The sequence below is a fragment of the Podarcis erhardii genome (assembly GCF_964252035.2).
Source record: "Podarcis erhardii genome assembly, chromosome: 7".
NCBI lineage: Eukaryota > Metazoa > Chordata > Lepidosauria > Squamata > Lacertidae > Podarcis > Podarcis erhardii.
The window spans coordinates 5,881,649-5,893,912 of record NC_138511.1 but is presented as its reverse complement, the minus strand read 5'-3'; the positions used below and the strand labels follow the sequence as shown (position 1 = coordinate 5,893,912).

The 12,264-nt window shown below is 43.3% G+C and overlaps 1 protein-coding gene and 1 long non-coding RNA gene across 4 annotated transcripts in view; one reads left to right on the top strand and one right to left on the bottom strand.

Annotated features, from left to right (window-relative positions):
• SLC4A5 (solute carrier family 4 member 5) overlaps positions 1-12,264 on the bottom strand; it is an 88,154-nt gene that overhangs the window by 37,762 nt on the left and 38,128 nt on the right. For all 3 annotated transcript variants that reach the window (XM_081868427.1, XM_081868429.1, XM_081868428.1), the window contains 4 exons: positions 7,424-7,581; positions 6,404-6,491; positions 5,424-5,578; positions 5,136-5,294 (listed from right to left, as the gene is read on the bottom strand). In XM_081868427.1, coding sequence (XP_081724553.1) covers positions 5,136-5,294; positions 5,424-5,578; positions 6,404-6,491; positions 7,424-7,581 — 560 coding nt within the window. The remainder of the gene's footprint in view (positions 1-5,135; positions 5,295-5,423; positions 5,579-6,403; positions 6,492-7,423; positions 7,582-12,264) is intronic.
• LOC309345519 overlaps positions 9,149-12,264 on the top strand; it is a 3,424-nt gene continuing 308 nt past the window's right edge. Inside the window, exons 1-3 of the long non-coding RNA XR_014158281.1 lie at positions 9,149-9,288; positions 10,080-10,241; positions 12,211-12,264. The exon at positions 12,211-12,264 is cut by the window's right edge and continues 308 nt beyond it. This is a non-coding gene — a long non-coding RNA (uncharacterized lncRNA). The remainder of the gene's footprint in view (positions 9,289-10,079; positions 10,242-12,210) is intronic.

Genomic DNA, 12,264 nt, shown 5'->3' with positions numbered 1-12,264 from the left:
ACTCCTCTTTTCTTAACTCTGTCCGAAGAAATAAATTCTTGGCCTAGCCTTTTATTGATTAGCACTTTCCGATGAAGCCTTGTCACATGTGTTTCTTGCAGACAAATAATGTCCAATTGCTCTTTCTTCAATATATGGAATACTTTCCTTCTTTTTTCTGGAGAATTTCCGCCATTTATATTCCAACTAAGAAGTTGCAGAGACATCCTGAGTCAATTTGTAGGCCTTACAATGGGGTGTCTAGATCTCCCGTTCCCGGCGGTGGCAGTGATGGTCCAGCTCCAGGCTGTTTAGTTCCTGGTGGTGGAGGTGGCCAAGACGCAACTGCTCCTTTCTGGAGGTCTTCCCCGTTGTCGTGAAGAAACTTCTGCTGGTCCTCTGGTGTTCTGATTCTTGTTTTCCTTCCTTTATAACTAAATGATAGTCCTTGCGGGAACTCCCACCTATAAGGGATTGTGTTGTTTCTCAACAACTTTGCCAGTTCTAAGTATGAGGCTCTAAGGTCTAATAACAATTTGGGTATATCTCTGTAAATTTCAGCCTTTTTACCTTCTATCTCTAGAGATTTTTTGAAATGTAGGCCTAGTATCTTGTCTCTTTCCTCTCTTGATTTCAGAATAACCAAACAATCTCTGGACTTGTCTTTCTTCACCGATCTGCCCAGTCTAAATGCAGTCACAATTTTAAAGTCTTTATCCTCTTCTATTCCCCAAAATTTGGAGAATAAAAGTGTCAAAAATCCCTCCAAGTTGCCTTCCTCCAATTCTGGGACAGCTCTCAACCTGAGGTTATTCTCCTTGTTTCTCAATTCCACCATCGACAGGTAGGCCTGTTGTTCCCCTACCTGTCTTTGCAGAGGCTTGATTTCGCCTTTAATCTCATCAACTTTTTTACTTGCTTGCTCCGCTTTTTGATAGGCTTCCACAGCTAATTTATGATTTTCAGCTGTAGCTCCTTGTAGATTCTCAATTGCCTGTGTGTTCTGAGAGACCTTTTCAGAAAGTACGCCAATAGTAGTTGTTGCTTGGTCTATTTTTAGTGATTGACTGTCCACTTTTTGATTTAAAATTGCTAGTTGTTCTAAAATTTGTTTCAAAACTGTGTCAGATCCTCCTGTTGCCATGTCCTCTTCAGCAGGCTGTTCGGCCTCCACCTCCTGTGCTATCAGGACGGTTGGAACAGATGATCTGCGATGATGAGCTAAAGTTGTTTGGACAAGTTGCACAGGCTTCCTTTCTTTTTCTTTTTCTTTTTCTCTTTCTTTAGCTTTGGCTGCTCTTGTTTTCCCTGTGCCACTCATTCCACACCTGCCTCTTGTTCAAGGTCAAGTTATCCTTTATTCCATGAGAAAGCAAGTCCGGAGTACACACAATTAAACCACAGAAATTCCAAACAAAAAATGTTTCCCAGGCCTCTATAGCTCCACAGTCCTCTAGGGGGAGTATCTTAAAATTTCAGGGAAGGAAGAGGTTTTTCCGCCATTTAAAGTTTCTGTAATCTCTTTTTTAGTTTGTAATTCCAAGACAAAAAGGAAGGTTCGCAGAGTCCTTTACTTTTTAAGCTAAAGCCACTAGGAGCCAGACTGGTAATTGCAACAGTATTTCAAACGTTTAAAGTTTCAATATATGTAGCAACTTAAAATCTTGTTACTGTAGTCCGCAGTTTGACAGCTCAGTTACATACTGACAGCCCGACGACTTGCGTTCTTAAAACAAAGTCCCAGATATAAATCCCATAGGCAAAAATAAAGTCTCTCTTGGTCTTTTAAATAAGAAGACTGCAAATTCTGTAAATGCACGATAGTTCCACTTTACAAAGTTCCCATTAAGCGCCTCAGCGCTCCTCTGTACTTTTGCTTTTGATCTTGTAAGCAGTATCGGGAGACGGACTTCCTTTTACTCGTCACCCGTTTTCAAACCCGGAAAGAAGGTATTTAAAGTCCAAATTGTAGTTCACTTTACTCACGGGTATGTTACTTGCCAAATTGATGTTCACAGGAAGAAAGGTCGACGCTCATCAGCAGCAGCTGCGCGGCTTCGCCTCCCGCAGAAAGAGCGATGAACTCACAGCGCCGCTCCCCCTTTCGCGCTCCGGAGCCCCTTACGGGGTCCCTTCCGCACTTCTGGGGAAGCTCCTGGCGCCCGCCGAGTCCCACGGCCACGGGCTCCCTCTGCCCGTGGTTTTTTCAAGCGGGTCGTCGCTATGCCGCAGCGAACGACCCTTTTCTGCGGAGCCCCTCTTCAGACGACGAAGAGGACCGCCATCGCTGTTTCGCGCCGCCTCCGGAAGATGAAAGTGATGAAATTTGGGGTGGTATCCTGCCATACAGTTTTCAGGGGGGCATTTAGTGCAACTTGTCAGTACATCAGTCCAAAAGCTACAGGTCCAAAACACAACAGGTACTGCAGTGTGAAAGGAATATTAGAAAATGGAAAAGCTAGCATTATAATCAGGAAAACTAACATAACTTTCACCCTGTTGGAATGCCCTCTATCATGGAAGGAGGGAATAAGATTCACTGCATGTACAACAATAAAAGAAAATGTAATGAAGATGATGTATAGATGGTATATAACACCAGTAAAATTAGCAAAGATGTATAAAACAAGTAATAAATGTTGGAAATGTAAAGAGAAAGAAGGAACATTTTATCATATGTGGTGGGAATGTAAAAAAGTAAAAGACTTTTGGGAGATGATATATAATGAATTGAAGAAAATGTTGAAATATAGATTTGTTAAGAAACCAGAAGTGTTTTTACTGGGAATAATAGGTAATGAAATTAATAAGAAAGAAAGGAAATTGTTTTTATATGCGGTGACAGCAGCAAGAATTTTGATGGCCCAGAAATGGAAACAATAAGAGTTACCCATGATAGAAGAATGGAGAATGAAAATGATGGACTATGCGGAACTTGATAAGTTAAGAGGAAGGATCCGGAATCGACGCAACCTGAGATTCACAGAGGACTGGAGTAAATTTACAGAATATATGAAAAATTAAGTGATAATCAGATAATGTTTGTAAGTTTTAATGAAGTTTTGTGATAATATCAATTAGAAATATTGTTAAAAAACAAGGTAAAAAGTAAAATATTACTGTAGTGCAATATTAATTTAAGAAATGTGAAAGAAGTGAGTAAAATGAAGGATTATCAGACAAGCTGAGGGAAGTCAAAAAGGAGAAATTGGTGATAAACAGAAAAGATGTTTCGATTGTATAATTTTGTATTGGAAAATGAATAAAAATATTTATTTTTTTTAAAAATTGGAATGCCCTCTATCATGATCCCTACCCCAGCCCCTGGGAGTCCTGCTATGCTCGTTCTCCTTCAGCCGCGCAGTTTGCCTTTTGCATTCTTCTCCCACGTACACAAATCCAAGGTGATGCAAAAGAACAAGAGGCTAGCTTCACGTGGATGTTAGAATTTTTGAGTGTAGGTTGTGCAGCATCGAAACATAAGGTATTTTCTGGAGCGACACAAGGCCAGACTAGACATAATAGCTACAGGAGTGGTTGGTGGGGCACGAACGATGACCTGGCTTCCCAATGCTGTGATTCCCTGCTTGTACCAGAGAGGCACAGGCGAGGCAACCAATCTGAAGCTCCCGCCACTGCGCTTGGGTTGAGCTTCCTATTCTCTTGCCTTTCCCCCTCTTGGTACCAAATAGCTCCACACCGTCACACAACCCTTGCCGCACCACCACCCCACCAGCCGCTACTGGATGGCAGTGAGTTCATACATTTAAACCTGTATCTATCTATATCTATCATATCTATATCTATCTATCTATCTATCTATCTATCTATCTATCTATCTATCTATCATCTATCTATCTATCTATCATCTATCTATCTATCTATCATCTATCTATCTATCTATCATCTATCATTTAAGGCCTGGAAACGATGCCTTATGAAGAACGGCTAAGGGAGCTGGGCATGTTTAGCCTGGAGAAGAGGAGGTTAAGGGGTGATATGATAGCCATGTTCAAATATATAAAAGGATGTCACATAGAGGAGGGAGAAAGGTTGTTTTCTGCTGCTCCAGAGAAGCGGACACGGAGCAATGGCTCCAAACTACAAGAAAGAAGATTCCACCTAAACATTAGGAAGAACTTCCTGACAGTAAGAGCTGTTTGACAGTGGAATTTGCTGCCAAGGAGTGTGGTGGAGTCTCCTTCTTTGGAGGTCTTTAAGCAGAGGCTTGACAACCATATGTCAGGAGTGCTCTGGTGGTGTTTCCTGCTTGGCAGGGGGTTGGACTCGATGGCCCTTGTGGTCTCTTCCAACTCTATGATTCATTCTATCTATCTATCTATCTATCTATCTATCTATCTATCTATCTATCTATCATCTATCATCATCACAGAGTGGTTCACAACATAAAAGTACAAAATGAGAACACAAAATACTTAAAAAACAAAAACAAACCAGTAGCCCTTATATAGAGAGGTGGTCCTTGAGGTATTGTGGTCTTGAGCTGTTTGAGGTTTTATATGTCAAAGCCAGCACTTTGAATTGGGCCCAAAATGTATTTGGCAGCCACTGCAGTCAGGCCAGGACTGGTGTAATATATTTAAACCGCCTTGTCCCAGTCAGCAACCTAGATGAAGGTTCTGAACCATCTTCAGAAGCAGCCTCATGTAGAACGCATTGCAGTAATCTAACCTTGAGGTTACCAGAGCACAGACAACAGAAGTTAGGCTATCCCTGTCCAGACAGGGTGCAGCTGGGCCTCCAGCTGAAGCTCAATCATATAGAAAGCAGGGGGTTGGAGGGCAAAAGTGGTGACCTCCCTGCAGCCTGTTCCTGAAGGCTCCTACTCTGGTTAGGTTGTGATGATGGACGTGAACCTGGCTAGGGACTAAGAGTTGAGAGCCCAGCATAGATGGCAGATTGCAGAGAGGACTATTATTATTTTTTGGGGGGAAAACACCCTGTTCTACACATTTGCAGTAGGTCTGGGTTTAAATGCATATATTTGCTGCCACATTATCTAGTTTGGTCCATGATCTCAGGAGCTCTGTACCACGGCTGAAAATATCTCCAGCTTGATGACTGTGTTTAGCGCTTTCCCTCAGTCCCTAAACAGATTCTCTTTCTGCTCACGGAGTCCAGAATGTTTTGCTTACCTTCCAGTCCAGATAAGCTCCTCCCCAATCTCATGCACAGCTGGCATCTCATCATCTTCGCTGCCTCCCCCACCACCGCCCCCTCCGCCCCCTCCGCCTCCGGCTCCTCCGGCCGTGCCATTCATTTGTCCAGCCTCACTCAGGGAAAACACAGATTTTCTGGTGGAAGAGAGAAATAGCAAAGTGTTAGGAAACCTGAAGCGCAACACCGCTTAGCCCAGCCTGCAAGCCTTTGTTCCTTTGAGGTGCTTTCATCAGGACTACTGCTGAAAAGAGCCTCCCTTTTACCTCTTCTCAGCAGAGGGCACTTTCTTGGGCGGCTCTATTCTAATGTTTGGGTCCCACTCTCCAGGCGGCAGAACGATGACCTCATCCAGAAACTCATCTATTCCAGCTATCAGGTCATCTCTGTCTCTAGCTTTGTAGGCGACATCGCTGAACAGCTGGAAGTAAAAGTGAAAACAGGAATTATCTGGACAAGTCACTACCTAAGAAAATGCAGTGGAATACAATGGAGAGTGTTAAGTTGTGGGTGAACATATCAGACGACACAGCGATTCTTCAAACAGCTCTTGTTTATTCACAGGCCAGAACAGAACAGAACTGAAGGGTTCAGCCAGCCTGCTTATATAGAGCTCCAGTACAACGTTACTGTAACAACTTTCTGTAACTATCCAATCACTGAACGTCGCTTTTGATCCCTTATTTGCATATGTGGACCTGAGTAAAAACTATCTACAGTATCCCCCTGCTGGCCCAGGGTGAGAACTTCAGTACATAACACTGAGACCTCATTTCTTATGTGTAAACCAGTCTCCACTTGCATAATGGAACTCCCCCCCCCTACCTGTGTGCTCTCCAGATCTGTGCTAGGGTTCCCCCCCCCCAACCTTCTGGAGCAGATCTGGGAAGGGCACTGGAGGTGGGAGGTGTCATGCAAGCAGAAATCCTTCACTGACTTAGTTGAACCCTTTGGTTCAGTTCCATTGCAGAGTTGGCCACGTGTTTACCACCTTTCTGCACAAGGTACAGAATATGCCTTTTGTAATGCTGACCCTGGGTTATGCTATTGCATGACATCCTCAATAAAATATGAGAGCAGCATGAGTGTAGCCAGGATTTTTTTAGGGGGCAGGCTTGGGGGGGGGGGAAGAACCTCAGGTAGTTAAGTATTTTTATTGATGTACTTGGATGGGGGGGGGCAGCTGCCCCCCTTGGCTCTGCCCATGGAGAGGAGGCATCTACGAAGACATTGAAAATGCACTTACATCATCTACCATGAGGGTGGCGATGGCTCTGCCAATTTCATTGTAGGATTTTGCCTTTCCAGTGGGACCCAGGAGGATAAAGAGGAATCTGGTTTAAAGAGGGGGAAAAAGCAAACTCATGAAGCATGAATGATGATATGCAAGCCATCTCACTGTGCAGCTCCCAGCTTAAATGACAGTTACGCTACTTCAGTGTCTCCCAACATGGCCCCCTTAAGCTGTTTAGGACTGGGGCTGATCAGCTGCGGCTGATGAGAATTGGAGGGCACCAAATTAGGGAAAGCTGTACTAGGCAAAACAGTTTCTATCTATTGCTCCCTTTTGAGGCTTCTACCCTAGACTTCTCCTAATGAATGAATCTTGAACTCCTTGGGTGTTATTTTCCTTTCAATAGTTAACATGCAAGTTATATTGTTCAGACAGATTTGCTCTGCCAAAATGGGACTATAATGCCTGCTAATTTCACTATTGCTGTCTAGATGTGCTTTGAAACATTACCTTGGTGTTTTGTACATACAATGGGCCAGTTACAGCCACGTCGTGCAGAAATTACTATTGCTTGTAGCTGCATCAATTCCCTGAGACTTAATTCTATAGCACAGAAAAAAATATCTGTGCCTATAGTTTTGGGAAATAAAAACCAGTAGCTCCTGATGGGTCGTTTTTCTGCTAAATGCAAATATTTGACAGGTCTGGGCTTGGTCAGTGTACAGTTGGATGGCTGCCTGCAAACTGTGTATTTGCTGCTTTGGGTGCAGTGATGGAAGAAAGTGGAGATAAATATACATGTAGCAAAATAAAATTAAGAAAAATGGAAGCAGAGTTGAGAATGCTCATCAAAACGAATCCCAGCAAAAGAGTGTACTTTCATGGGATGGTGTCCAAATGGCAGGCATATTCAGGGGCAGAAGGCATTCCTTCTGAAGGCCTCGCTTTCAGCCACCCTCTCCCCCTGCCTTTGATTTTTTGTAGGGCTGGGCGGGGGTGGGGCCACAATCCTCCTTTTAATCATCTACCTACCTCGTTGGGACAGGCACTTCTGTCACTCCACCCAGCATGGTCGACTGAATGAGCCGGACAAACGCTACAAATGGCTTGTCCAGGAAGTCCACTTCTCCCACAAGGACATTGGAGGCCTCAGCATCTTTGGGGATCTTCTTAATGAATTTGTTTTTGAGCTGGGAGGAAAACAAAAGCATTTCTCTAAAGATCAGCGATCCCCTTCTTTCGATTTGTCTCTTTCTGCCTGAGTCAAAGCAAGAGCAAACTCCTTGCCAGCCGGGGTAACACGTTGCTTAGAATCATATATTTTTTAAAGGAAAACAGAAAAGAAACTATAAATATTGTCAAATGAAATCGTATTTAACAGAGAGAAATGCACATATTATGGGAAAGTATGCACAAACATGAAGATATTGTGAAAATAACACACAAAAATGTGTGATATTAGGAAAATTGCTTGCAAATATGCATATTTTAGTCAAAATTGCATATGAAACTGTTTATTAGAAGACATTTGCAGTAAAATGCTGATCAATTGTCACAAGTATTTTTTAAAAAACAATTCACAAATTGCTGCAAAATGTGGAGAACTAAATTTAAGATTGGAAATCTGGGAAACAGAACAGTGACACTGACAGATCCATCCTTACTGAAGGTAGACCGTATGGCTGTAGTGTCATTGTAATAATTATCCTAAATTGGCCTGACCTGACTACAACTCCCATCAGCCCCAGTCAGCAAAATCATAAGATGTGGGTGCTTAGGGGAGCACAGCTGTACTGGCTAGGGCTGATGGGAGTTGTAGTCCAAAATTCTGGAGGCTGCCATATTGGTATAGGCAGACTTAAATCAATTTTAGTGGTTCATTGGGAAGTTCTACTGTGCTGTCATTAAATCCAGTGGAGCTTCAGTGGTAGAACATCCCTGTGGACTGTGCCTGAAGAGTATGAAATTAATCCAGAGTGCCAGAACTTGATTGTATAAGCACCCACCACTTCCCTTGCTAAGTCCTCCCCATATGCCCACCCCAGAACATCACAGTATATTTATATTTTAGGAACAAGGAAACTGCCTTATATTGATCCATCTAACTCAACACTGCCAACACTGACTGACAGCAGCTCACCAGGATTCCAGACAAGGGTCTCTTCCAGCCAGCAGCGGGTGGTGTGTTGGAGACATCCATCCAAACAGATGAGTCACTGCTGCTTCTATGATTCTATGATTCTATGATTCTATGATTCTAAGTGCAAAGGCATTGGCAGGAGTGCTGAATTGACTCTGATGGTGCCAATCTCCTGGCCATCTCCCACTTCCTCTTCTCCTTCCCCATAAGCAGCAGCAACTCACAGTCAGGAGGTCAGATGTCATAAGTGAGAACTGGCATCTTAAGTAGGGCTACTAAGAGAGCTCATAGCTGAGTAACATGATTCAGTGTCTTACAAGTTTTCATAGCTCGTACTCTAAACCACAATGCTATGCTAAGTTCATCATCTTGATCACATATCCCATAAGTAAACATAAAATGTGTGGGATAACCAGCCTCATATAACCAACATGCTTAAGTCTAATTAATGTATGGAGGCATTAATACCATAAGAGTAACCTGTCCTGCCAGGCTTAGCTATGACCACTTCCCCTTATCTTGGGAGGAACTAGGTAATCAAGCCTTTGTTCTCCTCCAGTATACACGTGAACTTTGGTGTGTGAGGAGTTCTGAGCTGTTCTTGCCAGCCACATGGCTTTAACAAGCCTCTCTTGAGTTCCTATGCCAATAGTTTAGGAACTTTTACCACTTTCTAAGCAAGCTAAGTTTTACTGCCTGTGCAACTTTTTCTGAATGCTGTATGGAAAAGCACATAAACCTGACCTTTGGAGAGTTAGTAAGTAAACCATTTTAAATTTACCATATATGTGATCTTTTTCCTATTCTGGGGAAACAGGGAAACTTTGGTAGGAACTTGAAGGAGCATATTTTAAAGGTCTAACAGCCTAGATTTCCACACGGATGCATATTTTGTGATTTTAAAGCTCCACTGGGGTTCTCTCCCAACTTGGATCTTGCTCCCAACTTGGACCTTGGGATCCAGAAATCCCCCCCCCCCACGAAGGGTGCTGAGATACAAAGGAGAGAACTTCTTTGATCTTATTAATTCTGTAGGAAGGAGAATTCAGCTTTTGATAAAACACCTTTGTGGAATTCTTTCTTCTTTGCAAACACTGAAGCCATTGCAGCAGAAGAGCGAGATATGGATGTAGTGGAGGATAGAAACCTCATTTAACAGATCCATGCCCAAGACTCTTCTTGTCCTTTTCTGGCTGTTTCATTATTATTAGCCTAAAAAGGCTCAATAAACTTCAGGCTGAGGTTTATTATAATCTATATGCTGGCATGAGGAGAGGCATGTGAGTAAGGCAGAAAGCTCTCCCTCCTACCCACTGCTGCCACCCCCCTTTTTACTAATCTTTTAAATCCATAATGGAAAAAAAAGCCAACAAAGCTTTTGGAATAAGCAGAGAGCAGGAGGTCGGAGCAACCTCTAAGCTTCATGTAAAACTTCATGTAAAAGTCCCTTTGTAGTGGCCCTACTAGGCTGATTAAGACCAGTGTTCTTTTGGGAGCAAAATACTTTGCATGCCTTCAGGTTAACCCTCCCCACACCCACTTGTCAAGCGGGAGACATGAACTTGCATTCAGAAGCTGCCAGATACCGAGTCAGAGCAATCGTCTGGAGTTCACAAGCAGAGGCTCTCCAGGATTTCTGATGGATCTCTCTCGGCCACACCTAGAGATGCCACGGACGGAATTTAGGACCTTCTGCATCATGCAAAACAGGTGCTTTGCCACAGATGCGCTGCTACAGCCCTTCCCTTTGTGTCAAAACAAATACTTACTGTGGAGAACTATGGAGGTGACCCCAAAGCGCTACTTCTAGGGCTGCCACTATACTGCCCCCTGCCACCAGTGCCAATGCCTTTGGCATTAGTTGTGTGGGATAGCTCAGTTGGTAGAACATGAGACGCTTAATTCATGGTTGTGGGTTCAAGCCCCATGTTGGGCAAAAATAATCTGGCATTGCAGGGGGTTAGACTAGATGACCCTCGTGGTCCCTTCCAATTCTAAAATTCTATGATTCTCAGGCAAAGCTTTTTCATGCTGCCCCTGTTGAATTTCTGTCAAAACCGCTTGTTCATCTCAACACTTCCCAGAATTCTTTGGAGCAAGCCTTGACTGTTTAAAATGGTGTGATACTGCTTTAAACATGTACTGCAGATTGAAACATGTACTACTTTAAACATGTACTACTGACTGAAAAGCCATCACTTCCTGATGCCATAATCTCACTGGGCAGGGGTTTAATGGTGTCTATTCCAGTTATACTATTTATTCCCCATCCTAACCCTTTCCCTCCCTCAGAGCATCACCCATATGTGTAGGCCAGGATCATAAACTGGTCAAGTGTCCCTATTTTCCAGGAACGTTCCTGATTTACAGAAGCCGTTCTGGTTTCTGATTTGATCCCAGAATGTCCCACTCATAGTTGTCAACTTACAGATTTGAAAATAAGGGACCAGCAGCCTTGAAAATAAGGGACCAGCAGCCAAAATAAGGGACCTGCAGCCTCACCGGTTCCAGGCACTCCAGTCTTCCTGTCCTCCTGCAGTCTGGTCAAACTCATGCTGGTAGCTTCGAGAACACTGTCCAACCAACTTTGTAACCAGAGGTTCAACTGAATAGAATCTGAATCACATGCACCACAAGGCCTATGCAGCCTCAACTTAAGATGGCTCCCCAGCCTGGCCTTGCTCTGCAAAGTTTGCAGCAGCACGTGCAACAAAATGGCGTCCAGCATTCAAAAAACCCCTCAGCTTGCATTAACTAGCCACACACAAGGCATGCAAGCTCCACCCCCCAGTCGTTCTTAGACTTCTTATTGGGTGAGCAACACAGCCAAGCAACACAGTTGGAGCCTCCCTCCTCCCTGGCCAGCAGGGAGGGAGGGAGGGAGAGGAGCTGCTTCCTTTGAAATTTAAGGGACATCATTTAAGGGACATTTAAGGGACATCGATCAATAAGGGACAGCAGCGGGACATGGCGCTGGAATAAGGGACTGTCCCTTCAAATAAGGGACACTTGACAGCTATGGTCCCACTTTTCCTTATGTCATTTGAATTTACATTCCTCAGTACATCCATTCCTTTCACGAACTCCTGTCACTAGCCCTGTCAGCTGCTAGTGAATGCTCAAGCTGCCACCGCCACCTCTCCCAATGCAATGGCCATGGCTGCTCAAAAGTGAACTCCAAATCCCCCCTCCCCATTAGGATGAAAAGGGATGGGGGGGGGAATCCGTCAATTCTGGTTCTCTCAGTTCCTATTTTTCCAAATCATAAATTAAGTTATCCAGATTCTGCAGTAACTTGCGATGATGATGATGATGATGATGATGATGATGATTATTATTATTATTATTAAATTTTCATGAAAATTCACCAGCATTTTGGTGCAAATTTATCCCAATAATATTTTTGTTGGCAGTTTTGATTAAAATGCATTTTTGCAAGCAATTTTCTTAATATGATGCAATTTTGTACATTATTTTTGTGAATATTTTAACTTTCACGCACACATTCCCCTAATATATTCATTTTTGAACAGACCAATTGATTGGAGAATTGCACTGCAAAATTTGAATAAGTGCAAATTTTGAAGGATGACTGCGTTTTGGTTTTCACAGCATTTTAGAAAGTGCAAATTTCACAGATTCATTTTTAAATCCGAACCTGTTTCGTTGCACCTTTCAGAAAGCAGTTCCTGCTTTAATCTGTTCCCTTCTCCTGCCATCCTTCTGATGTTGC